This window comes from Lampetra planeri, chromosome 4, assembly GCF_965212315.1.
Source record: "Lampetra planeri chromosome 4, kcLamPlan1.2.h2, whole genome shotgun sequence".
Classification (NCBI taxonomy): Eukaryota; Metazoa; Chordata; class Hyperoartia; order Petromyzontiformes; family Petromyzontidae; genus Lampetra; species Lampetra planeri.
Genome location: NC_136110.1, coordinates 14,477,581 through 14,503,335, shown reverse-complemented (window position 1 = coordinate 14,503,335; position 25,755 = coordinate 14,477,581). Strand labels below are relative to the sequence as shown.

General features: G+C 47.5%; 1 protein-coding gene across 2 annotated transcripts; it reads right to left on the bottom strand.

The window, feature by feature from the left end:
- Positions 1-4,461: 4,461 nt before the first annotated feature.
- Positions 4,462-23,779, bottom strand: NELFA (negative elongation factor complex member A). 2 transcript variants are annotated; one of them, XM_078593334.1, is made up of 11 exons: positions 23,514-23,779; positions 20,881-21,052; positions 19,771-19,932; positions 17,746-17,835; positions 16,994-17,121; positions 11,237-11,306; positions 10,868-10,956; positions 10,042-10,153; positions 9,239-9,591; positions 6,388-6,487; positions 4,462-5,200 (listed from the first exon to the last, which is right to left on the bottom strand). In XM_078593334.1, exons 1-11 carry the CDS (start codon positions 23,721-23,723, stop codon positions 5,016-5,018), a joined length of 1,671 nt encoding a protein of 556 aa, XP_078449460.1. In that variant the 5' UTR covers positions 23,724-23,779; the 3' UTR covers positions 4,462-5,015. The 2 variants fall into 2 exon arrangements, with proteins under 2 accessions (XP_078449460.1, XP_078449461.1); XM_078593335.1 differs by lacking the exon at positions 23,514-23,779 and adding an exon at positions 22,141-23,210.
- Positions 23,780-25,755: the final 1,976 nt, after the last annotated feature.

Sequence of the window (25,755 nt, the reverse complement as noted above, 5' to 3'; positions counted from 1 at the left end):
AACATCGCTCTTTTATTATGTATTTTATATTCGACCTGGTGGTGATTCATCCCGTTATCCTGGCTTTTCCATAAGTTTTACTTTTGTCTTTTCATGCATATGCTTATTATTATTAATTTATTTCCGATATCTTAGGTTAAGGGGTAAGTTTCTTGATCCTAGGAATTCGTATTCCTTGGTGTCTGCATGGTTATATAAGCGGAATATAGTTTACGGTGAATAGCGTTAACATTGATGTTATGTACGATATTATGTATTGTGATGTCTTTAACTTAACTTGTTTGTCTGGGCTTTACTGACATGAAGTTGCATTCCATAGCCCCGCAGTCTTTGCCCCACCCTATCTCTGCTCGCCGTTGTTGTTGCTGAGTCTGCATCCTTGAGAGATACACAACACTCTTATTCTCGTCTCACTGTGGCCATCCAACCTTCTGCTCTGGGAGTGTTATTCTTAATCAGCTCCCTCCCCTGTGCACACAGCCTTGAGCTGACCCACTTCCTTGGCCTTTTTGGGTTTATCTTTGCTCCCTCAGCTGCAGGAGGACAAGGCGTATTTCTACCTCCTCCCTGTGTGCACGTGTTCCAACTAGCTCGGAATCCCTAAACACACAATCAGTGATGATTCCTGGCTTTCTGTGGTTGTGATTTAGACAAAGGCGCCTCTGCTTCCTTCCATTGCCTTTGAGTTGACACTGCCCTATTATTCGCCCATGTGCTGAGGTCATAGAATTCGTTTTGACTTCAGTAATATTAACATTCAGTATTGGATTAGCAAATGGGCAATGGTTCATTGATGTAGCTCGCAGCCTGGTCTCCAATTTGAGCGAGCGCGAGGATCGATAATTTAGCCTACTCTGTTGTTGAATTTCGAATTTTGACGTTACTTTAAAACCATGCAGGATGGTTGGGCTTTTTGCCTTAACTATGTCTGGCTGACTCTCCCACTGTCTCTGCCGCCTGCACGGGTGACATGTGCCCGTTCATCAGGCCTTATCTTTCCTTGAAGCAAGGTTGCAAATTCTGCCATCCTAGCCCTCCTCCAGTTCATTACTTAACAACACCTGGTGTTTTGCAGTTTGCTGCGCTTTGGTGTGTTTTCATTCTGTGGTTGTGATTTAGACAAAGGCGCCTCTGCTTCCTTCCATTGCCTTTGAGTTGACACTGCCCTATTATTCGCCCATGTGCTGAGGTCATAGAATTCGTTTTGACTTCAGTAATATTAACATTCAGTATTGGATTAGCAAATGGGCAATGGTTCATTGATGTAGCTCGCAGCCTGGTCTCCAATTTGAGCGAGCGCGAGGATCGATAATTTAGCCTACTCTGTTGTTGAATTTCGAATTTTGACGTTACTTTAAAACCATGCAGGATGGTTGGGCTTTTTGCCTTAACTATGTCTGGCTGACTCTCCCACTGTCTCTGCCGCCTGCACGGGTGACATGTGCCCGTTCATCAGGCCTTATCTTTCCTTGAAGCAAGGTTGCAAATTCTGCCATCCTAGCCCTCCTCCAGTTCATTACTTAACAACACCTGGTGTTTTGCAGTTTGCTGCGCTTTGGTGTGTTTTCATTCATTATAAAAAACAAGTAAAAAGATAATATATAAAAATATCAATTTTGGAAGAAGGGGTTAGTATACAACAGGGTGTAGCTATATAATAGACTAGTAATCAGTTAATTGCTCTCTGGTTCTTTCGGTAAAGTCACGTAGAAAGAAAATACATTAAATAATAGAATACGACGTTTCGATTGCAATACAAGCAACCGTCATCAAGTAGAACTACACTGGAGAGACACAACACAGACACGGAGACACAGAGAGACAAAGCACAGACACGGAGACACACAGATACACACACAAGCAGAGAGACAACACAGAGACACACAACATAGACACACAGAGACCCAATGCCTCTGTCGAGGCCTTAAATAGAGAGAAGGGGGGGGGGGTCTGCTGGAGAACTCATTTCTCTCTCGCGAAAGCCTACGTGTTAACTGATTTTAAGTGTAGTTTAATCAGGAAAAGTCTACGTACGTTTTAAGTAGTTATCGGTATTTTGTACTTCTCTCTCACAATCTTGGAATTGCTCGTGTATCTGTGCCCCGAGTGGCTGGGTGCGGACATTCAAGGGCGTCGCGGTGGCGAGACGTTAACCACCTCCTCGCCTTGTATACTCGAGGGCGTGGGTTCCATCCAGACCCTTGACGACTGCTGTATATTTGGACTCTGCATGTCTCTCCCTCTCCCCGTGGTCGCGTGGATGTTCTCCATGCCCACCAGTTTCCCCCTCCACATTTAGAATCAATGTGCATTCGGAGTATTTGGCTGCTATACATTTCCACATAAGCCACTGCGCGTTGTGGCCAGGTCGCTTCTGAAAAAGAGCTGTATAGCTCAGTGGGCCCTGACCTGGATAAAAAAAACAATGCTTAGAGTTCATAAGAGGCGAGGCAAAGCACTAATTGCTGCTACCTCAGACACGTGCGCAATGGGCTCCGTGTATAAACCCAACAATATCTAGTTCCACGACAGGGGACACGATCAGAGGAGTTCACAAGTCCCGGGCAACCTTTGCGTACTCAGCACTGCCGATTTAAATTAGCGCACGATAACGGTTGAGCATTTGCACACACCTAATATTAGCAAAGTTGGCTACGTATGGTGCGAAATAAGTTCAACATATTTACATTGGATAGCTTTCTGGAGAACATAACCCAACATGAGCCAAGCATGCTTTGAGATAACGAAGAGATTGCCCAACAGCTGTGAGATCATTGTTATTTTAGTCCACCGACGCCGTATGTACATATTTTATTGTTCCCATTTAGCCTTCCACTCATCTCTTGTATATACAGCCTCAGTAAAGTCTGCCGATTGACTCCAGCAATGGGCAGGGCCTGCTGTTGCGCCACATTCTAGAGGGGCTTCCAGTGCAGAAAAGTGTCACCTCCTCCTCAACATAGTCCGCAGCGTACAACTGTGCAACGCCCCTTGAAACCACGACTTATCCAGACCACCATCTCAATGTTGAACTTCTTTCACACCGTACGTAGCCAACCGTGCTTAAAGGAGAAATGTCTGGCCATTGGCGTTTTTGCCACCAGCTCTAGGAGCGCTGACAAATGTGGCCGCCCGAACCGGCAGCTGTGCCCACAACAGGGGCCTTCCTCGGGACTAAACGCACAACCCCGGCATAAAGGAGATGTAACATGAACTAAGGATTTCATATTCCACTTTACCAAATTGTTAACTTGACTCAAAATCAGACTATCTTGACCACACTACAATTGAGGCCACTGCTATTTTATGTACATTTACTGTGAAAAGTCGGGGGGGAAAAACATGGTAGAGTAGTATCATGATTCGGTTGAAGGCCCTCAACTCAGGAGAGGCCGAGAGCGGTGCTGTGCTGACCTTGCAGTTCAAATGCCCTTGCAGGTACATGCATCATCACAATAATTTTATTACGTTATTTAGCCATTATATTTCTCCGTGATTAAAGCTTTAGTCCTTTGGTGACTTTCTTCTGCTGCCTGTGATCAGTGTCAATCGCCAACTGTCTTGATAAATCCCCTCATGCACACAGCACCAGCCTCTCGTTCTCCACGCGAGATAGCCAATCGGTATCGGCATGCACAGGTCTCACCCAGGCTACCTTAGGAATGTACTTAATATGGAATTACACAAATGTTGAATTGCTCATTCAGCTCACTTGTGGTATTCCAAGCCACTGAATGGTGTTGGTCAGTAAGGACTTGAGAGATAGGACAACCGGTTTTCATCTACCAAGAGCTAAAACGCTAAAGTCGATGAAAAAGTTAATGTGCCATGTTAGAGATGGCTGGACGGATATAGGTGTATGCTAATGTCTGCACCACAGCACCGAGCCAGGAGAGCCGAATGGCTGGGTTTGAATCCCGGGCCTTGACCTGCAAGTGCGTCGGGCTGTGATAAGTGAAGTTACCAACGACTGAACATTTTTTCAGGATTTTGTTTGGCTTTTCATCCAGCGTTGCCCGTCTCAAGAGCGCTTCTGCTTCAGAGCGACGCTCGACAAACCAGGCGTCCGTCCGCACAGGTGCGTCCGTGCGGTCTCGAGCGAATGCGTGCATCGTCGCCCGTGGGTGCCCCTCTCTCGGAGAGATCGTCGCCGTCGCCACGGCGAACGCCGGCAGGGAACCCGCGCCCGAGCGCTCGTGGGCAACGGGGCGACCGTAGGCACAAGGGTGCGTCGAAGAAACATGCAAAAAGGTCCTTTAAACAGAAGTTTGACGTTGTTTTAAATACCAGAGATTCTCCGAGGTAAATATCAACCATCGAAACAATCTGAAAAATATCAACCAAGGACACCTCTTCGACAAACACGTGACAATTTAGCAATGTTCAACAACATGTAACGAAACCACGGCCATACACACGTCGGGAGGTCAGCAGCATTACACACGTTCATTGTAAAAGAAATCCAAACAGAGACCATGTGTATTGTTAAGCTTTGACGGGATTAACAAATCAAAACAATATTCAGGGAAAGGACACAGGGCATTGCCAATGGCGTTTTACAAAATATGACGGCACTATTAACATCACCACATTTCCATTTTAGAAAACTAATAAGGCAAAGGCATATTCACTTATTTACCATCTTGCGCGAGTACATTTTCGGTAAGTGAAATGACGTGTGCAGTTGGGACTGCTAGTCCGATCAGAATTAGAGTCCGAGAGCAATCGTATGTGATACAGGGCAGTGCTGCTACAAGGGCTCACATCTGACCACTGGACTACACTGGTCAAGACGCTCCCCCTCCTCTTAGGAAGTCTACATTTATAAAATCAGTCAAGTCTCGTGGTATTGTTCCGACAGCGTGAGGAAACTAAAGCAATTTACACAACGCGTTCGTCTCATGTTGTGCCCGGTGCAGGAGAAACGGCAGTCCCGGGTTACGGGGCACGGCGAGGTTTAGCACGGGGCCCGTCACCAGGAGCACAACTCTCCACGAGCGCGCGTCGCCGCCGCCTCAGGAGGTGTTGGTGATGGGCTTGTACTTCTTGAGGCGCGTCCACTGGCCTGTGGCGTAGTTCATCTCAAACACGGTGTCCACCAGCATGGTGGTGCTGCCGGTGCCGTCGGCCTTGGGCAGCACCTCCGTGTGCTCGCTCAGCTTGATCTGGATGATGTCGCCCTGGTCGGGGCACGGGTTCTCTGCGCGTAAAAACACACGGGACGCCACGTGCCGGTGGTCACACACACGCGCGACCCTGCAGCGCGGACGCTAAATAAATGCAATGACGACGCTTGTGAGTGTTGCCGCTGCGAGGCGAGCGCGGCTGACTGGCACAAAGCTGCATTGAGAGTTGCTGCACAGAATGCAATCATTGGCAATGTTTTCACTCCGACTTGCCTGTTAAGTATTCCCCTTAATCGATGAGAACACATTTTCACTTCTTTTTGAATGAATTATCGATTATAACCCAGATTGAGCATTACGATGCACGTGACCGTGATTGCACCAAAATCTTTTCTGAATTGTGTAACAACAACAACAACAAAACACTTAAAATAATTACTTATTTTCAAGAGCGTCCTGTCAAAGAAGTTTGGCCCCATACCTAGGTGACAACTTTGGTTAATTTGGGAATAGACTGGGACACTCAAAGAAAACTCACAAATACGTGGAAGAACTACGACTCCACACGATCAGTGAAGAAACTGGCTGCTGTACTGCCTTCTGAAGACACGCTTTTCTCTCTCTCTGTGCATGTTCTACCAGTGCCACCACGCCCCGCGATCATCCACTCCGAAACCCAGCACAAGCTGCACGTCTACAAATAATAAATCTTGAGCGAGGAATGCATTGGCGTGTGGATTTTGAGAGTGGGAGTGCCTGTAAGATATACTACTCTCTAGAATAATGGTTTTTAACCATTACTGCAGCCTTGTACCCCTTTTGTTTTCAATCGTAAAAAAAAATGCACAATGTCAATAAATACATAGGTTTGATGAAACCAAGTAGATGTACTTGCGTGCCTAATTTGTTTCGATGATTTACCTTCTAAAAAAATCTGCCCATGTCCCGCACCCCCAGAAAAGGTCATTTCGCACTCCCAGGGGGTGCGTGCACCCCAGGTTAAAAACCACTGCTCTAGAGTAAGCCGGAGGTCCTAGAGAGCTGGGCTGATATTAAATGTGGCCTCCAAAAGGATGGAAGTTGTAATGTAGCGGCATGGAACCACGCATTGGTCATTGCGTCAAAAGTTTTGGTTATATTATAATATATTATCACTACAACAGCTCTACCTCCGATAAGCAGTTGGCTACGTCTGGTGCGAAAGAAGTTCAACATCAATACATTCACACTCGGCGTGAACCCAGGCAAGAGCACCACTCACCTCTGGATCCGGCCATGAATCCCAAGATCAAGGCCTTCTCTGGCCTTGTAACTTTGTTTGCAGTTTTAAACATCTCTTGCGCAGCATACATCTGTTCTCTCTGTAGCATAACACCAACAAAGACAGAGAATGAACACAAAACATGCAGAAGTATTCAGCATGTACACGACAGGAAAGAAAATATTGAGAACCTCGCCGTACACATTTTTCAGCGATACCCCTAATCAGTCCCTCCGATACAGTGAGAAGCGTTTGACTCCACAGTCGCACGGCCCCTGAAGCTTCGGGACAAGAAGCAGTGTTGGGCTGCCCTGCATGGCTCCAATCTGCTTTTCGGCAGTGGTGCAAACAAAGCCATGAGTAGAAAAGCTTGGCTACCTGGGGCCAGCGATCAACTTACATTAGTGTGATCACCGTGCAGGCTGGTGGCACCGACTCGCGACTACATTTATTTTTAAACGTTCGCGTACCAGTGACTGCGGGATTTATTGTGAAAGTAATTTCTGTGGTTTGTGAGCATGAATGGCGTGGAGGCTCTGGGCCGGGATGGTGTGTGGCCTGCGGGTGGGGAGACACAACCCCAAGGGCCAGACACGAGAGCCAGCGGACAGCGGCTGCCCATGTCACTGCCGGCTAAGATAACTACTAATCAGACATTAATTACTACCGATTTAAAAGAATGGAATAAATCTACCAATTGCAAATATATATCTTGTCCATTTTAATATTGTGATGGTTGTCTAAGAGTGTTTCGGAACACACCGATGTTGAGATGGGTCATCTGCAAAGTCGCAGCCATAACCCCCAATTGTTATTCCTTGCTTAATGGGCGTGACCACTAGGCCTGGGCATCTGCGTTTTACAACTATAAGTGGCGGCTCCGTATCTTGCGAGTTCATCTCCGGCTATCTGGCTGAGTGTTAAGTCATCGAGGAATGCAGGAACCATAAGGCCTGGCTTTGAGACAGGCACTATTTTACTTTACTTTACCGAGTGTTAACATCCCCAGTGTTTAACAGTACTCTCTTCATTGTTCAGCCAGCATTGGTATAAACATGGGCATTTTCGTTCTTTTCTATCATGTGTATCAGGCCTCCCCTCCCACTCTCTGTCCAATGCGTTGGCGTGTGCAGCAGTAGTCGCTTGTGCTCAACCGCTTCCACGCCGTCGCCCATCCTTTTGGCCCCGCCCCCCCTCCCCCTCCCGATGCGTTGTACGTAGCACTCCGTGCCGTCTTTGAGCCCCGCCCCCCTCCCTCCCGATACGTTCCATTCATTGGCTACCACATTCTGATGAGCTCCCCCCCCCCCCTCTCCTCCCCCCTCAACTTGCTTTTAAGGGATTACATCTTGAATCATTGCCTCACTTGATGCAGCTAATCTGGCTGTGACGGTCCCACCTGATGACGGAGACTTGTGTTGCCTCCGAAACGTCGTGATCTTTATTTTATTTTAATTTTATTTTTATTAATTTTGATGTTTTACCTACGTGACTTTACCGAAAAAACCTAAGAATATGAATCCATGCAGTCACGAAAGCTTCAAATCTAGAATTAAAGCATAATAAATTATTCTGGGATGTTGAGGCCAAAATTCCCATTTAAACTGCACTGCGTAGCACACAAGTCGGCTTTTTGCTCTCGCAAAGCTCCGAGTGCTCTGCTCGTAAACAAAAATACTTTGTGTCACTACTCTGCAGAATGGCGTAGCCCATGAGCAGAACTGCCTACAAGTAAACGTTGTCTGATGCAATACGAGAGTTTATACATCTCACCGTCTAAAGTGTGTGTTTCTATGCATGCTTTGAGCCAAACCGCTCGCTACTTTAAACGTGTGTGATTGTTAACGCACAGGCCTCGAGGCCCTCCCCTCGCACATGTGTCGAACTGGTAGTTGTGCACAACTCCGGCCTCCAACCTAATACACGTTAAGTCACTGATTGAGCGCACTCATTGAGTTATGATGAACTGCAGCACTGCTAATGGCATACTTACTAAAGAGTGTGCCTTATTAATGTGCATGCTCATTTTATTCGGGATAAGGTGAAGGGTGCATGTTTAACGGAGTGTGACAAAGGCATTTCCGTGCGTGACACCGGGAGGAACACAGAGATGCACTGTGATCTGGAGAGACGCACGACAGCTGTTCATCAGCACAGGTGGGGCCGTAGCGGCCAGCTGCAGCCTTACCGGGTGATTGTGGACCTCGTGTGGCTGAGATAGAGACTGGTGACACTCTTAGGCATCACTTGCTTGTGCAAATAAGATATATTCGCATTGAGAGATAGGAGATCTGGCCTTGCGGGTAGGTCTGCTATACCTAGATCACCACATCATACCTTTCAGTTAATAATCTCACTTCAGGACATGTAGGAGCCTTGCAGACTCAACTTCATACAAACTCGGACACCTAAATGTTGCCTATATGGCGTGTATGTGGCGCGTGTTATGTCGATCGAGCGGGTTTTTCTTTAATCTTCTTGTAACAAGTGGTGCTAAATATTATTGATACAATGCTTGAAACTATGATGTTATTAAAATACCAAGATGTCTTGGATGCTGCAGTGGTTTTTTATGAGTCCATGTAGTGTCCCTCAATTGTCTTAGTCTGTATCCTGCTCGTGAGAACTTTGGGGCGAGATCTTTAATTGCGAAAATGATTAAATCTAATGTTATTTAATGAAGAGCAACCTCTGCAAAACTGGTCAGATATAAATTCAAGACCGCTTTCTTCCAAAGTCGACGAGAACCACTGTACGTGCCACCATCGATTACGATCGCCGTCCAACACTCGCCAGACCAGGGAAACGCTCTGCCCGGACTCGGGAATGCACCTCCGAGCCGGCCACTCACCGTGAGCGAGAGGTTCTTCTTAGGCTGGCTCTGCTGCGTCTGCTGCGTCTGCTGCTGCTGAGCGACGGTGGCGGTGGCAGCAAAGGCGGCGGTGGCGGCAGGAGGCTGTGGAACGGGCACAGGCTGCTGCTGGCTAGCAGGGGCCTGCGTGAGGGTGGGGGTGGTGGGCTGCGGCGTGGTGGGGCTCGGGGAAGCGGCGGGGGCGGTAGCGGAGGAGGGCAGGGCACTGCTGTAGAGAGGCGCCTGCTGCTTGAACGGGTTCTGCACCATGGGGACGGTCGGGGAGCTGGGGGGCTCCTCGGGGGTGCGGTTCGACTGCAGGGCGTCGCGGATGGCCGCTGCCCCACTGGCGCCTGTGAGCCGCAACATACACGCCGAGCGGTGCTTCCATGCGGACCTTCACCACGACATACAGTCTGGCAGTTTCGCTATTGCTGGTATGAGCGAGCATGCAAGTTTACTGCCGCTTTTAAGTATGATTTAAAAAAAAAATGTGTCCATTGACAATGATGGAGCAAAATGTCCAGGTTTGTGTGTTCGGGCTGTTTGGTCAAGATGTCAATCCAGCCTGAGATTATGTATAATGCTGAGGTTCACATTACATTCCACAAACAAGGATGCATTGAATTAATCTGTGTGGCAATTCACTGCAGCCATTAACAGGGTGGATAGGCCTAACGCGTGTAATTTGCATAGCATGTTTTTAATCGATAATATCTCCGATGGAACGGACCAGGGAAATCGCGACAGAAGCAATCTTTGCATGCAGCTGTGCGACAGGGTGGGGGGCGAGTTTCTCTCACCAGAGGGGGCGTCTGCGCTGGGGTTGTAGGACGAGGAAGGGATCATGCTGGGTGTGGCCGGCAGGTAGCTGGTGGAAGGCATCGAGCTGTCATTGCTCAGTGCTCCCAGTTTCTGCAAGACAGAGGGGCGGTAGGCGTCACCTTTCGCGCTGCTACGTTACTAAACAACAGAGGAGGCAGTTCACACACGGGCAGACGTTGCATCACACATTGCACTTGCATAAACAACCCTTTGTTTTTCTTGCCATTTTAATAATTTTTTTATACTCAACCTCATAACCCTTCAAGTCAAGTGGCCACATCATGCGAGTTGGGTTGTAGTTGCGAGTCGTGCATGTGGTTAGCGAGTATGGTGCGAGTGTGTATGTGTATGGTGTGAGTGGGGTGGGAGTGAGTGGGGTGGGAGTGAGTGGGGTGGGAGTGAGTGGGGTGGGAGTGAGTGGGGTGGGAATGAGTTGGGGTGGGAGTGAGTGGGGTGGGAGTGAGTGGGGTGGGAGTGCAGTGTTAGTGAGTGAGTGAGTGGGGTGTGAGTGCAGTGTTAGTGAGTGCGGTGCGAGTGCGGTGCGAGTGCGGTGCGAGTGCGGTGCGAGTGCGGTGCGAGTGCGGTGCGAGTGCGGTGCGAGTGCGGTGCGAGTGCGGTGCGAGTGGAGTGTGAGCGAGTGGCGCGAGTGCGGTGTGATTGACTGGGGAGTGAGTGCTGTGTGAGTGGGTGAGTGCGGTGTGAGTGGGTGAGTGCAGTGTAAGTGAGCGAGTGGCGTTTGTGTGCAATCGGGTGTGAGTGCGGTGAGCGAGAGAAGTGCGAATGCGGTGTGAGCAGGGTGAGTACCGGAGTTGATACAAGTCCAGCGGCGTAGTCTGGGGTCACGGGGTTCACGGCCGCCTCATCCTTAGCCGCCTTCTCCCCCTGCTCCGCCTCTGCCAGAGCAGAATCACATCGCACAAGACGGCGCGCACATCGTATTCAGTGTGCCGGGGCAGGATACGCGACGATAAGGGACGGCCGAAGGTCAAGCACGAAGGTTGACCACTGTGGAGATGTTGCAACGAAATCAGTTAATGTTAGGGAGTGAAACGAATTGTCATCATAGGATGGCGAGAGTTTGTGACGGCGTGCGGGAAGCCATCGTCCGGCGGTGGACAAACGTTCCCGAGAGGAGCAGGGGCTACGAGGAGACCCAGCACTGGGAATACCGACCTGGGGCCTTTTTCCTCCGCTTGGCCTCGCGGCCAGCTCCCACCGCGTCCAGCTCCGAAATGTCCAACAGCTGCAGATGGGCACGCACAAAGGCACGAGCAGACATGGGCACGAGCACTCAGATGGGAATGTACATGGGCACAAAAAACATCCCATATATAAGATTTAACAAACTGTTAGGGCAAGTTCTAATAGGAAGGACATATTGTTGTACAAGTACCTTTTCCTAAAAACTTATATTAAGAGTGCTTCTGCCTATTTTTTATGTCATAGTGTTTTTAGATCTGGATTTAGCGCTGTGGCACAAACACGTGGTGAATCACCCCCCCCCCCCTGCCTCGACCACACAAAAGACACCTGGAGGTTAATACTTCACTAGCTGGCTTGAGAAAGTCATAAAATGTTATATAAAACAGCAAGCCCAATGGGGGCTAATGAAATTCCCGGGGAAACCCCGAAACTGGCTTCTCAGAGGAAGCAGCAATAAAGGAAGACGAAATAAAGAAAATGACACACAAAGACAGAACCCCACAGGGGACCAGGGGCCTTCCACCAGACAGCAACATCCACCAATGGGCGGTTAATCATTACAAGCTGGCTGGGGAAAGTTTAAAAGTTCAACAGTAGAGTTACAAGCTTAGCTATATCTTCAACATCAGGATATATATCAAAAGATAACGTGAGAATAAGAAGCACGGATTCTTGGCGATAAAGATGGTGAACTGATGTATTTTCGGTACAAGGAAAAACGCTGGACGACGGCTCGTCGCCATCTGGACCCCAGAACCACAGTTAGCAGAGATAGTACGTTGACAACTCAAACCATGCTACCCACTACAATAATATGATTGGACCTCGTGGTGACTGCCCTCCAACACACACACACAACGCGCATATCGGTACCAATAAGATGTTTCCACGGGGTTTTTGATTCGAAAAGGGTTGCCATTCCAAAGTGGTGAATTAATTACACTGTGTAACAATTTGTTTTGTTCCTGGGTAGCAAGTGTTATTTTCTATTTGCTTGTGCCTCAAAAGTACAAAAAACGGCTATTATTATTTCCCACAAACTTTGCTTTTGTGACCAGGACAGTGATATTATTAAATTTACCTATTTTCCAGAACATTCCAGATAGATTCAGTGCTAAGTAAACTTCGAGTAACTTCTAGAACATTCTAGAACTTTCCAGTAATAAGCCCACCAGTTCAGTTTAGGTTTAGCTGCCTAAGTGGATACATATCTGCATTTTTCTGGGATGACATCAAGAGGCTGCAAGCATCCGGCAGATACATTTTTGCTTGGTCTGTGGCTAATTTATCAAGACAAGAGCGAAAAAGTACTCTGTGGAAGCATTTGCTAAGATGTGCGAGGCCTATTTCGGCATGCCTGTCGGGGATCAAGACAAACCCTGGGCACCTCATTTCACCTGCGAGCAACGCAAAAAAACTCTGGAAGGTAAGATGGACAATTGTTGCTCAGAATTTTATGTTATAAAATTTGTTACAATTTTTTTTATTGGAAAAGTTTTTCATTTTTAAATGTTTTACAATTTTCAATGTCATTGAAAAAATATATATCATACATGAAAAATGTTGCGAGAATCTCTTACATATTAGTCATGGGTGAAATTACTATATTTTTGTAGGATGGTACAGAGGGGAAAAGAGAGCCATGAAGTTCACTATCCTAAGAATTTGGCAGGAACCCACTGACCACGAAAGCAACTGCTACTTCTGCATGGTGGACCCTTCCAAACGTCAGACTGGCAAGAATGCACCTGCTATCACGTATCCGGACCTTCCTTCATCCATCGCCCCGGTGCCACACTGCCATGAGCTCCCCGTACCCACTCCTCCGGAGAGAGAGCAGCAAGTCAGAGAGGGAAGAAGACGTTGTAGATCCAGATGACAATTTCAGAGGTGGAGCTGAGGAGAGAAACCCATACTACCTCAACCAAAAAGACCTCAACGACTTGATCAGAGATCTTGGTCTCACCAAGTCCAATGCCGAGCTTTTGACATCTAGGCTCAAGCAGTGGAACTTGTTGGATGAAAGTGTGCAAGTCGCAGATCAGAGGAAGCGTTACCAATCTTTTTGCAGCTTCTTCACCTGTCAAGATGGGCTCTGCTTCTGCCACAATGTGACCAGTCTGTTCGAGGCAATCTGAATCACCTGTAACCAGAATGAGTGGCGCCTCTTCATTGACAGCTCATCCAGGAGCCTCAAAGCCATGCTGCTCCATAATGGTCACAAGTAGCCATCTCTTCCCCTGGCTCACTCGGTGCACCTCAAAGAGGATTACAACAGCATCAAGACCTTGCAGGACGCCTTGAAGTATGACGAGTACGGCTGGGAGGTCATCGGAAACTTCAAAATGTTGGCATTCCTGATGGGTCTCCAAGGCGGTTTTACCAAGTTTCCCTGCTATCTTTTTCTTTGGGACAGCAGGACACCAAGGCGCACTGCCACAGGCGGGACTGGCCACAGCGGACAGAGTTCTCTGTGGGGAGGAACAACGTCAAGTGGGAGCCACTGGTGGACCCCCGGAAGGTGCTGATGCCACCACTGCATATCAAATTGGGCCTTATGAAACAATTTGTCAGAGCTGTAGATAAGGAGTCGGCAGCCTTCAAGTACCTTCAAGACTTCTTCCCGAAGATGTCTGAGGCAAAGGTCAAAGCCGGTGTCTTCGTCAGACCACAGATAAAGAAGATCCTGCAGTGCAATGAATTCTCCAAGAAGCTCACTAGTAAGGAGAACGTGGCTTGGAACAGCTTTGTCACAGTGGTTCGTGGCTTCCCGTGCAATCACAAGGTCGAAAACTATGTGGAGCTGGTTGAGACTCTGGTGAAGAATTACGGCACAATGGGCTGTAGGATGTCCCTCAAAGTCCATATCCTTGATGCTCATCTTGATAAATTCAAGGAGAACATGGGAGCGTACTCAGAGGAGCAAGGGTGAGCGCTTCCACCAGGATATACAGGTAGTCCCCAAGTTACGATGGTCCAACTTACGATATTTCGATCTTACGATGGCGATACGACAAAATTGCCATCAGCAACCTAACATCGTTCAAGTATGCAGACGACGGACAGAATCTTGGTGAGTACAGTACAATATGATATGTTACGATGCGTTCAATGCATGTATGATACGTAGCTTCAGCGATTTCATTTTAAGGTTACCACAATACAATACGTTCAATGCATGTTAAAAGTTTTTATAACAGATGGGATTGTTTCCTGAAAAAACTTTCTATTAAATTGCAGTTCATATAGGTAGGCTAAGAATTTACCTTGGTTTTTTAACTTTACTGTGCAATACAGTATTGTAATTAATTAATACATAGAGTATATAGTTTACAGTGCGGTACTGAAAATTGCTCTGTTTTGCTAAATTATCACCATTCTTTAAGACTCCTGGGTAGGCTAAGCCATCTTCGACTTACAATATTTTCGACTTACGATGGGGTCGTCGTAACGCATCTCCATCGTAAGTAGAGGACTACCTGTACTGGACTTTGAACGCCGCTACCAAGGACAGTATAACGTGAACATGATAGGAGACTAAATTTGGGGGATGATTCGTTAAAGTGATTTACAGTATAATCATAAATCTCGAAAAACTACTCACTTCTAAATCTTTTGGAGTCATTTTTTTATTACTTTAGGATAAATACATGTTAATTTTGATTCATGTTTTTTTTCTGACTTTATGTCAACGAAGATTCAAATTCGCCTGTTTTCTCATTGAAAATAGGGAAATTTCAAAACATCACTCTCCTGGTCACAAAAGCAAAGTTTGTGGGGAATAAGACATTTTCTATACATTTTAGGCATATGCAATTACGAAAGAACACTTACCACCCAGGAACAAAAATTGTGTTACAGTGTTGTTCTGCAGCATTGTTCTGTCCCTAAAGTTGCATGAATACGGTCGTTTAGAAGTATTTTAGTCATTCGTTTTCTTTTCATCACATAATCTTACCAATGAATTCACACTAAACATTTATAAGCATCTACGTCACGAATCTCCACTCACATGAATATTATTGTTTTGAGATTTCTTGTAATTGCATAATCTTACCAATGAATTCATTGATGTCCCACTAGCCATTTGATAAGCATCTATTAGCCAAACCTACACACTCGCATGTACACGATTGTTTCGGATATTTATTTAATTGCATAATCTTACCAATGAATTGATGTCACACTAAACATTTATAAGCATATATGCTACGAATCTACACACTCGCATGAACACTATTGTTTTTAGATATTTATTTTAATCATCTAATCTTACCAATGAATTCATTGATGCCCCCTTTTGCCTTTGGGCACATGTTTCTTTAGCACGGTTCAGTATGAAGTCATTTTTAAGGACTTTCCTATCGTCGTGTATTGTCGCGCTACTATGAAGAGTTAGCCGATTGTTCTATTGCTCAGTTTAACAACGTAACCATTGAGGTTTAATTGGACGGATCGACGAGTATGATATCTGCAAGAGCACTGTTGTGGCAATTCCGATCATAAGTGTGTTCGCATATTAGAGTGTTGATAGATATTAAAGTTGCTTCACACAGAAGAGCCCGAGTGGTTCCTTCCTAAGTTCATGCATAATTATATTAATTATAAGAACTGTATCCTGTAGCGAGATCCGAATCCTGAGACCTGACATAATTCCACTAAAATCATAACCAGAAAATGTTTAAGCGAGAATCATGATCAGTAAAAGTTAAAGCTAGAATCATTGTATTATCATGATTGGTAATACACCTCGACACAACGAAGCTAAGCATCACACACACACCGTCACACACATAAGATACACCCCTAGACAATGAAGCCGAGCATCACATCACACACACATCAATCACAAATAACCACACACAAGATACACCCCCTAGACAGCGAAGCAAAGCCAATGATAATACACATAACTACATGCACACCTATCGATCATAATACAAACTAACACACACACACACATTCATAATACTCCTATATACACACACATCGACCATATACATACATTTTCACGTAATATTTTACACACATACGATTGATCACATTACACTTGCACTCAATAAACATCAATTAACATGAAACACGTTAAATTATTTGATACATTTTTTATCATTTGCATAATTTCATAAATTCCCACAGTTTTCATTTATTTTATTCTTTTTCACAACACAGTATATACAACACTATGAATGCCTGTATGGCACACGAGGGGAGGCCCGGGACCAGTTCAAATATTGGACTCTGTTATTGGTCGTGAGCAGACATTTAACTGTTCACCGGATTTGTAGCGCAGTGCGCTAATCACTAAACAAACACTCCCCACACAGCCACACACGAGCACTCACACGGGCAAGTACATGCGGACATGCAGGGCAGATGCTGCACATGGCACCCCTCTACACATTCACATAGAACCATTCATGTTCACAGGTTCACGTCACCACTCGGCACAGTTCGAGATTTCCCAAAAAACTTCAGAACATTCCTGATCAATCAGCAGCAAGTCACACGATTTGTATATCGACACCGACAATGGGCCCGCAATGTTACAAAACCAAATATTCCCGCGTTGTGTTTGGTATCCCGCGCCGTTATCTCAGGGTAAAATATCATGCGGCCTCTCCGGGGCGCACGCTATCGCGTTTCGTGCTGCACGGTGCAGCCACAGTGGTAAAGCAACGAGGGCAGTGTTCGCGGCGATCGTGGAGCCGGGCCGCCGGGCCTCACCTTGACCCCGCGTTCCTTGCGGAGTGGCGTGCGCGCTGAAAGGGGCGTGCGTGTGCCGGGGGAGCCGAAGCCGGGGGAGGCGCTGGGGCTGCGGAATGGCGCCTGCTTGGGAATTCCTTTCAGTGGCGCTGCACAACAACCACCACCACACATGGTCAGGTGTGAACCACAACCACCACCACACATGGTCAGGTGTGAGCAACAACCAGCACCACCACCACCACACGGGTCAGGTGTGAACCACAACCACCACCACAAACTGTCAGGTATGAATAATGACCACCACACATCACGTAGAATTAGTTCAGCAAAGAGGGAGCGGATGATAATTTCGGACCCAGGAACACAAACCTATTTTTTCCACGAGGTCTATTATTTTTCAAACGCAATTTTGCCCAACACGGCATTTTCTAGGAACATAACCCCCACATCCGGCGAGATATTAGCGTATATGTTTACCTTTGGCATGTGGTTACATGTAGATGCTTGACTAATCAATTGCCATATTTGAATACAAAAATTATTCACCTGGATAATTGCGAGGGTGTCCAGGGACTTCATTCACTTGTTGGTGAAAGCAAATGTTTTCGAATTCATGGGATTTATAGGAGGTTTAAATCACTAAAAACTGCCCAAGAAAATTCCGGGCTGGCTTACGAACGTCGTTAATGTAAACGTTAACACCAAACTTAAGATTTAACGAATGCGTCGAGGTGATGCATAGTTGAATAATGGGCGAAGCAACGACTCACTGGTGGTGTCAATCTTCTTCACAAGGCCCCTCCCTTTGGCATGGAAGGGGATTCCTGAAGTCTTCTTCAGCTGTTGTGCCGTTTCCGTAGCTGTGAAATAAACACCGTCAAACAACATCATGGCCAAATCGACAACAGCTCATCTTTACATCGACTCATCCATTAACAATGATTATTAAGCTCATGATATGTAGATTGAATCGTGTATGTGGGAATCAATGTTTCTTAAAAGGAATGTGTTGTATGAATTGGGATAACATCAACTATTTTTATTTTACCAGGTAAGGCCCACCGAGCTATATAGCTCTTTTTCAGAAGTGGCCTGGCCACAAATAATAGCTCAACGAAGTCGCCGATCATGTGGCCATTTATAGTCGCAGCCAAACACTCTAAATGCACGTTTCTAAACGCGAGGGGAAAAAGTGGAGGACCCAGTGAACAATCCAGGCAACCGCGGGGAGAACATGCAAACTCCAAATATACAGGCATCAGGGTTGGGATCAAACTCACGACCTCCTGTATACCAGGCAAGGTAGTTACCATATCAATATCTTGAACAGACCACACAACTTGAATCGTCACAATTTGTCGGCTCGCCAGGTGTAGTCAACTCTTACACCTCGATTTTACACCAACTGATGCAACTCTCTTAATAAGCAAAACCGAATAAAAGTATAAGAACGCAACAGAGCATGAAATGTAGCAATGTAAAACATTATTTCATAAAAAAAAAGGTTCCCAAAACTTTTAAATCAGTTTGTTATCTTTAAAATCCAATTCATGTTTAAATTTTATATTTACTATACAATTCAGCCATCAAGAATGCCATAAAAAACCACCAGTAACAAATTTTAAGCAAACAAACATCCAACTACTCCTACTTTAGCTGTCAAAATAATACTGACACAGCCATTCAGAATGGTATACTGCAAGTTTAACACACGTAGGCTTTCGCGACCAATATCATCCATAAGAGGTTTTTTGGGTTAGATCGCGTAAATATATAAATGTGTCGTTAAAACCCATCACCCGATGAAGCGAGTTGTAATTACTGGCGAAACGTCGTACTCAGATTGTAAATGTTGTGGCTTGGCTCTCCAACACACCGGTGTGCTGTACTAGTGACGAATTGGCATGTTCTGTTTACGTGACAACCCTTACTAGTTGCCTGTGTCGGGTGGTCGCAGGTTAATGACACATTTATAGATTTGCGCGATCTAACCCAAAATAAGATATTTAAAAAACTTTTTTTTAAACACGCTTTTATGAAATGTTCCAAAAAGTTAAAAATATATTTTTTTATGTTCATGCATTATATATGTTTAATATACTGTTGTTGTAACCGACTAAAAATAAAAGCGTGGGGCATAACGTAAGGGAGCGTGGGCAATTACAGCCATTAGTTGACCATGGACAATTAGACCTAAGCCGAAACATGACATATAAAAAATAATGTTTAAAAAAATATATTTTTTATTTTTTATGATATAATATAGTATTGCCATCAGTATGACATAAGTATACAAAGTTTGCAGTCGATACCACATTGGGAAGTGGGTTAAAATTGAGTTACAAGATTTGAGGATACAACAACGACAACAACAACAGACAGAGCGAGTTAAAAGAAAGCGTGTAAAAAAAACCTCTATTATGGTATACTGCAAGTTAAATGACATGAGGTGGTGTCCACAGATCCAGGGCTGCACCCCACACATCACCAGGTCTGCATCACACGACAAACAAAAGATCCCCCGTATAGCCTGAACAGACTGTTGGGACAAATGCTGTTAGCGAGGACCTATGCGGGCCGGCACGATACACAAGGGGGTCGGTGGCCAGCACCACGCCTGGCCGTCTTTGTCTCCCTTGTGGCGATGTTTACTCATTTGAGCCTGAGCCTACCTAGGGGAGGCCCAGGACTGGTTAAAATAACCGTCACTGGTGTTGGCCATGAGCAGGAATCACTCCCAAGCGCTGCAGCACACATTGAGGGTGGATGCACCGCACATCACCATCGGGGCTCACATTTCTGCAGGAGCTCTGCCCTCAGCGTGGCGCTCTTGGGCTTGCGGCGCAGCTGGAAGTGCTTGGCGGGAGGTGCGAGCGGCCCCACCAGCGTGGTGAGCGCGCTCTTGTTGAGGAACTGGCACTCGAGGGGCAGCATCGTGGAGGCGTCGCAGTCCACCACTGCGGCACAGCAGAGGCGCCCGACACTGTTAAAGCCAAGCTCACCCTCGCGCCCGCAGCTCCTTGCCGTCGCCAAAGTAGCGGCGGCCAGAATGGGGTCATGTAGAGGATGTCTCTGCACTGCCTTCACGGGGAACAGAGCTGAGGGAGCTGCGACGTGCGTATAATGGAAACCCTGGATGTCATTACATCTGGCAATATGAAATCTGGAATTCAACAGTACGCTCGTAATGGATGCACTACGCATAGCGACACTCTAATGGCAACACTTCGGCAGCGCCGTGTCATGTTCAGTCAAGGGCTGGTGCAGCTCCCATTAGAAATTTAAGTTTAATTGATTGAAATGTTGTTTCATTGTTTCCATGTGTTTGCAAGCCAGGTTTGGAACGTAAAGCAGGACATTTTGGAATTCTGAAGACTGTACGAGTGCTCAAATTATCCAAGCATTAAAAGATTCAGAGCCAAATAAATACCTGATGTCACGATTATTCGCAAGTCATTGTAACTTTCTGACCTGCCCCTACTGGACATTTGTGAAAAAGGGATTCATGGTTCGTTAAATTTCTCCAGGATAAATAAAGATTCTGATTGTGAGTGATATATGCATATGAAGAATGGAAGCCCTGTTATGTTCATACAAGAGGTCTACTGGATCTGGGCAAGGCCAGAAATGAATCTCAACGAAAAAGTCATAAAAGTTATACAAGCTGCCCTGCCATTATAGTACCAGGCACACGTAATGCATCCAAAAAAGGGAGGCAATGAATTTCGATGAATGCAGTACTGGAAAACGTATCTGCCACTTATTTTCAAGAAACCATTCCACCACTCCACAAAAAGTTGGTGAAACGGTGGCATCTGATGTCGCTCGAATGAGGTTCTGCAGGTTTTCCATCATTCCTCTCGTAACGCACCATGTGCAGTGCGATGCCTCTGCATCAGACAAACCTTTCTCTTTGAGGTCCCCCAGGACACTCTGCGCGTTGGAATTCTGCTCCTCCAGCTCGAGGTTGAGCGTACCAGAATCCGGGAATGTCCTCACGACATCAGCGATCATCTGAACCCACAGGTCCGGGTCGCTCCGGGCCAGCGTCAGAATGATTCCCAGGGCACTCTTCATCTACAAGGTTTCAGCAGTGGTGTTAAAGGCTTCACGTGTAAGAATCACATTACCTCTGCCAGACCTTGCAATGTGGGAAATTCCAAATTACACAAACGCTCACATTGGGCAACATTTGCATCTTACAAAGTTCACAAGTACCATGAAATATTAACAAGTATGAACAATAGACACAATTAGCTTAAAGTACCAATATAATATTAATGAATATATACATTTTACAATGAAAATGTGCATTTAAATTCCATAAAGTGCAACCAGGGCAGGAAAAAACATCGAGAGGGTAATGCACCAACTTTCCACAGCTGAGAAGAGTTTATATTCTACAGCTCATAGCACATCGTGAGGTTGACCCACATCCAAAACATCTTCTGGTCCCATATTTTAATCTGCTTTCATTCACCATTGTCTGGCAAAAAACATCTCCAAGCATGCGTACAAGCTCGTGCAAAAAGCATCAAGTGTGCAGCCTGTGTACGGAGCACAAGGGAGAGCAGCACAAGGGGGCATTCCGGTTGGTGCTCGATTGATGTGGTTGAGGTGTGCTGCACTCTTCAGCGCTGCACGGCCATTGCAGATCCTGTTATCCGTGTTTACCCACACATCTACTCCTCTTGGTAAGGTGTGGATAAACGTAACGAAGTTACAACCACTTACAAATAACCGCTCATAAACAATCACTTTTCAGAGCATCCAAGCAATATGGTCTCGCCAACAGCATCCTGAACTTGATCCAATCATACCAAAACCAGCCTTACTACAGTCGACCTCACACCACTGTTCATGGCAGCAAAATCAAGGTGGTAGACAAGTCACCCCGTCTTGGCAGCACCCTTTACAGGTCACGAGGAGGCAATGACAAGACTTACTCCACATTTACAAAGCTCATTCTTGGAACGTTGAAAAAAGAGAGGCTGGAATGAGCGAGTGTTGGATTCTCAGGGAATATTGTGGTGTACAGAGTTGTTAAGCTTATTACTTTCCGCTGCAGTCCTGAACTATATACAGCGACAATATCAGACCGCCTGAACAAGTACACCAGCACCGACAGCACCAAACACTGGGTACACACTGGCAGGATCATTTACCAAACACAGAAGTTCTACCATACAGCGGTCCACCCAGCAATGAGACACGTGTATGAAGTCGGACAGGCATGCCAAGATACGGGACTTCAGGATCTTCAAGCAGGTCTTGCACAGCCAATAGTGACTGGCGGCCAACATCAGCAGCACCAAGGCACCCCAAGTCCACCATCAGAGCACGTCAGATGAACATCTGTTGGCAGAGGTCATTTCTGCAGCTTGTTGAGGCGGACTGCCAAAAGCCAAGCTGGAAGCTGAGTGCAACACCTCGCACTGAAAATCGCTAGAATAAATCGACACTCAAGACTCGATGAGACCTCATAGTGTGATGAAGCATCTGTCAGCATTGACTGATGGATGGGCATTCATTAATCCTTCGCAATGAGCTTTAGGGAAGTGTACAATCGGCTATTAATTCTTCTCTTGTAGGGCTGGGCGATGTCGATGTTGGATGTTGTTGAGCCAGTTGAGGGCTGTGAGAGCGATGTTGTGAATGTCAGAGATGCTGCCGGCAAATGTCCAGAGGATCCGTTATTAATATTTGTTTAGACAGCGGATGCGGTTTTTGTATAAGCTCGCACCTGATAAGTCAAATGGATAGCCTGTAGTTATGGGTGATGGTATATCTGTAATCTCAGTACTGCCACTGGACATCACATTACCATGTACTGTTTAATTGTCATATCAGATATCGTCCAAACACTGGGCGCAAAATGATCATAATCGCTACAACCATCCATATTACCACCACCACTTCCTAGCATGACCACTGTTATCATTACAATTCCTATCTCCATCACCATTCCCAAAACCACCACTCCCAGAATCACCACTACTATCAACCACGACCACCACTACACACTTTCTATCATCACGACCACTCCCACCAACATCACCCCCCATCATCACCACTTCAATCACTTCCTCCCATCACTATCACTTACCTAATCCTATCACCACCACTCCCATCACCATTACCTCCCCTCATTACCACGACCTCCCCTCATCACCACTACCATCACCACCACTACCTCCCCTCATCACCACTACCATCACTACACCACCACCACCACCACCACAACTCTCATCACCACCACTACCTCCCCTCATCACTACTCCCTCCCTCATCACCACTACACCGCCACACACTACACCACCACCCCTCATCACCACCACTACCTCCCCTCACCACCACTACACCGCCACCACCACAACTCTAACCATCACTACACCGCCACCACCACCACGGCCCCCGTTCCCGCGTGACCCCCCTCCCCCCCCGCTTGTTTCGCTCCCACCAATGAGAGGCGAATGCGCGCGCCCACGTGACCGCCGCGTGCTCAATGAGCGCCGCGGGCGCGCGGCCCGCGCCTTGCCTCGTCCACGGTGCGGCGCGGCAGGTGCAGCACCCCGAGCAGGAGCTTGAGCTTCACCGGCGACGAGAGCGCGTGGAAGCACTCCTGGATGTTGCGTATCACGTCCTTGGTGAGCAGCGACACGATGCTGGAGGGCGTCCACAGCTCGTCGGGCGAGCCCAGCTTGTTGTGCAGCCACAGCGAAGTGTCGCTCTCCCGCACCGACGCCATGTTGCCCCGCGAGCGCAGGCACCGCACCGGGCGCCGCGGACACCTACGTAGGCCCGAGGACCCCGCGGACACGATATATAGGGTCCGAGGACCCCAGGCCGGCGCCGCGGACACCTATAAGAGGGCCGAGGACCCCAGGCCGGCGCCACGGACACCTATAAGAGGGCCGAGGACCCCGCCGCGGACACCTATAAGAGGGCCCGAGGAGGACCCCTGGCCGGTGCCGCGGACACCTATAAGAGGGCCGAGGACCCCAGGCCGGCGCCACGGACACCTATAAGAGGGCCGAGGACCCCGCCGCGGACACCTATAGGAGGGCCGAGGACCCCGCCGCGAACACCTATAAGAGGGTCCGAGGACCCCGTGTGGGCAGTGGACGTTGCAGCGAGGCAAAGCTGCCCCGTGTAGCCTGAGGCGGCTGTTGGGGCAAGTGCTGTTAGCGAGGAGCAGCGCGCCCCATGACGTTCCGGCAGCGCACACCGAGGGGGGTTCCGTGGTTCTGGGCAAAACAAAGTGCGGCTCGAGTTGTCATCAGCCATGGCCATTCCACTGCTGGATGAGATCGCTCCGTCTCGGTGACGGACGTCGGCTACCTCGCCTGGGGTACAAGACGGCGTGGGTCCGACCCCGACCCTGGCGGACGCCGCCTGCTGCTGCTGCTGGACTCTATTTGGAGTTCGCGGGCCTCTGCCAGTGGTCAAGTGGAGACTTTTCCCTCTGCGTGCTCCGGGTTGTCCCTCCACATATAGAATCAACAACACGCGTTTAGAGTGCTATTTGGCCGCGATACATTTCCACGTGATAAGCCACTTCGTTGCGCTATCATTTGTGGCCAGGTCGCTTATAGAAAAGAGCATCTTAGCTCGGTAGTAAATACAAGTTTAGTTTTAGACGAATTCTATTTGGCTGCCGCTCAGTTGTGTGGGCCATCACCGCCCCTCCTGGCCGTGACGAATTGTCGTCCACGCGAAGTGTTTTGGGGTTAGATCACATCAATAAATATACATGTGTCGTTAAACCCGCCACCACCCGACACAGCCAATGGGTAAGGTTTGTCACGCAAACAGAACGTGGCAATTCGCTACCAGTGCAGCACACCGGCTGTGTTGGAGAGTAATTTGTAAATGTCGTGGTTTACTCTTCAATACACCGCTAAGCTAAAGTAACTAACTGGCACGTTCTGTTTACGTGACAACCCTTACTGATTGGCTGTGTCGAGTGGCGTTTCACGACACATTTATTTCGATCGCGAAAGGCGACTGCGTGTTGAAGATAAAATAACTCATTCGTAGGTGTCATAGGTGCAGCTCTGCAATAACCTGCTCAAGCCCCTGCTGCGGGAAGGGCCTCCACGAGAGCGACCTCAAGTGGTGTTTGGTCTACTCATCCACATTGACCCGACTCGCTGGAAGAGCTGGAGCCCACTGTTAACCCCACCACACGCGCCGGGAGATGGACTCGACCCGGTGCCGCTGACGACGCCACCACAGGCAGCTCCCAACACAAGCGAGTGCAACACTCCCTTAGGGGCCGTCCATAAATGACGTCACGCACCTAGGGGGGGGGGGGGGTCAGACATTTGTGACAATGTGTGACGAGAGGGGGGGGGGTTGAGAAATGTGACGTCACATCGAAATGCACAACTTTAAATATATACAACACGTTCTACTTAATTAAACACATTCCTGCGGAGGGAGCTGGTAGGAACGTTGGGTTGCTCGGTCAATGACCAGGGTCAACGGCAGCGTGGTGTATTCCGCAAATATGCCCGACTGTGAGGACGGGCACAAGCCGGCGTGAGTAGGTTAAACGGTGCGTTTAATAAGGGCACCACGGGGTTACCAGCCCCTCCCCACCCAGCCCCACCCTCCCCACCCAGCCCCTCCCCACCCAGCCCCTCCCCACCCTCCCCTCCCTCCCCACCCAGCCCCTCCCTGCACGACGGACGGACGGACACAATAATCCCATGTGGGCTGGTGTAACCAGGAGGTTCCTACCAGTAATAGACTTTTTTCATGTTTTCTCTTACAAC